A 2,069-nucleotide genomic window follows, 5' to 3' on the forward strand; every position below is an offset into this window, starting at 1 on the left:
AAGACATAGTATGTGACTTTTAATTAACAAAACATATGCGTGCTTTCAATTAAGTTGTAATTTGTAGTCTCTTTCACATCCATATGGAGAAGAGAAGAGAAGAAAAGAAAAGAGAGGGATTACTACTATAGAGAAGAGAATAATAATTAAATTTGGGGATTTAAATTTTTAATTTTGATTTAGGGACCAAATTGCACCATAAAAGTTTACTAATCCACGTCAGCTAGCCGTTACCTGGCCAGCGTGTCACGAAAGAGTCCAGATCAGCTTTCTGGTAGTGCCAGGTAGACGGAATGTGCCGAAAGGATGAATTGGAGTCCCGAAGTGCAACTTCAGGGACGAATATGAGTAACTATTAAGAGGACCAACCTAACTTTTTTCAGGACGAATATGAGTAACTATTAAGCTTTCAGGGACCACTTTGAAGCTTATCTCGTCCGTAAACTAACCGCTAGATCAACCTAACTTTTTTCTTTTTTTGGTCGGATGGATTGGAGAACCCCAATCCTAGGTACACACCCACACTACACACTCACCCACACAACACTAAAGGATATCACTACACACCCACACAACACTAAAGGGTTGCTTTTCAACTTAGTGCATACACCAAGGTTCGAACCCGGATGCAGTGTATTAAGAGGCACATGATTTACCATTTGAGCTAAGTCTCAGCTGCAGATCAACCCAACTTGGTTAATCCAAGTGTTATTTGATGAGTATTGTTTGTGTAGGCTCATATAAAAAAGTTGCATAGCCCAAAGGAAATAAAGCCAATTAGTTTTGGACAAAAAAATTGGGTATTACAGCTACAGTTTGGACAAAGAAAGAAAGAAGCATTATACAGCATCACATATTCAGGCATAGCAATTTCATAGTTTGGTACGTCTCAATAGGAGAAAATTCTCTCTCAATAGGAGAGTTCTTCTAGAATACCAGGTTCTTCTCCAATAGGGAGCTATCACCAATCTTCTTTTATACCAATATTTCCAAAAGTTTAACAATCACATATTAGTACTACCAATAATCAAACAAGTCTTATAATCCGAAGTGATCTCATAACCCGAACTGAGCTCATACTCCTACACAGGTTTCTGTACCAGTAGCAAGACACAGACATAAAACCTACAAGAGTAAAGCAACATCAAGTGAGGGAAAAGGTAGACATAGATTCTGTAAAAGGAAAAGTTATCAGTCTCAATAAACCAGGTGAGCTAGGATTCAAAGTGGACTGTCTCAATATAGTGGAAAAAATCATCTCTGATAAAGTGGTAAGTTATAAGGCATGCAAGAATGCTTTATTAGGAATATGGGGTAATCCACCAGGTGTAGCTGTCACTGAGATAGGATTAAAGAAGTTACTTTTCAGCTTCAAAGATAGAAAAAAAGGGCTTCAAATACTTCAGAATGGACCGTGGAATGTGAGAGGCAATCTGATTAATCTTCGACTTTGGACAGAAGGTGAATCTGTGTTTGAAGTGAATCATGATTTTATGGAATTCTGGGTTCAAGTTCATGGTATTCCTGTTGACTACATGAGCAAGGAAACAGCCATTCATATTGGAAACATGTTAGGAGTTGTTGCTGAAGTAGAAAACCCAAAGGTGGATGGAGTTCTTAGGAGATCTTTTTTGAGAATCATAGTAAGCATCAATATACAAAAGGCTCTTCCAACAGGATTTTGGTTAGCAAAAGAAAAATCGTCAAACCTATGGGTATATTTTTACCAGAGTGTTACTGCTACAACTGTGGCATCATTGGACATGAGAAGAAAAACTGCAAAAATCAAACAGCAATGGCGGTTTGGGATCTGACAAAGCCCAGATACTCAGCAGGTTTGGGAGTTAGCCAGGTTCGATCTATTACATCCATAAGTGCTGGTAGTTCAAGATAAGGAGGATGGAAAGATCAAGATGAGGAAGAAGCAGTGCGTGGACAACAAACCATGAGAAGAGAGAGTGAGGACAGACAAGATACTGAAGAAAGTATGATCAGAGATGAGCAGAATTTGCAGCATGAATTAAGGGAAGATGATTTCTTGGAAAATCAATTTTTGGAAGAGAATGAGA

The 2,069-nt window shown here is 38.3% G+C and overlaps 1 protein-coding gene across 1 annotated transcript; it reads left to right on the top strand.

Annotated features, from left to right (window-relative positions):
- Nucleotides 1-293: 293 nt before the first annotated feature.
- Nucleotides 294-1,814, top strand: LOC140183035 (uncharacterized). The gene is made up of 2 exons (XM_072231036.1): nt 294-348; nt 1,306-1,814. Exons 1-2 carry the CDS (start codon nt 294-296, stop codon nt 1,812-1,814), a joined length of 564 nt encoding a protein of 187 aa, XP_072087137.1.
- Nucleotides 1,815-2,069: the final 255 nt, after the last annotated feature.

This window comes from Arachis hypogaea, chromosome 20 (genome assembly GCF_003086295.3).
Source record: "Arachis hypogaea cultivar Tifrunner chromosome 20, arahy.Tifrunner.gnm2.J5K5, whole genome shotgun sequence".
NCBI lineage: Eukaryota > Viridiplantae > Streptophyta > Magnoliopsida > Fabales > Fabaceae > Arachis > Arachis hypogaea.

Excerpts from the sequence above, each read along its gene's own strand:
- LOC140183035 (XM_072231036.1), top strand. The coding sequence starts at position 294 with ATGTGCCGAAAGGATGAATTGGAGTCCCGAAGTGCAACTTCAGGGACG. Across the intron at positions 349-1,305 it reads AACTTCAGGGACGAATATGA|GAATATGGGGTAATCCACCA; the intron begins GTAACTATTAAG and ends ATGCTTTATTAG.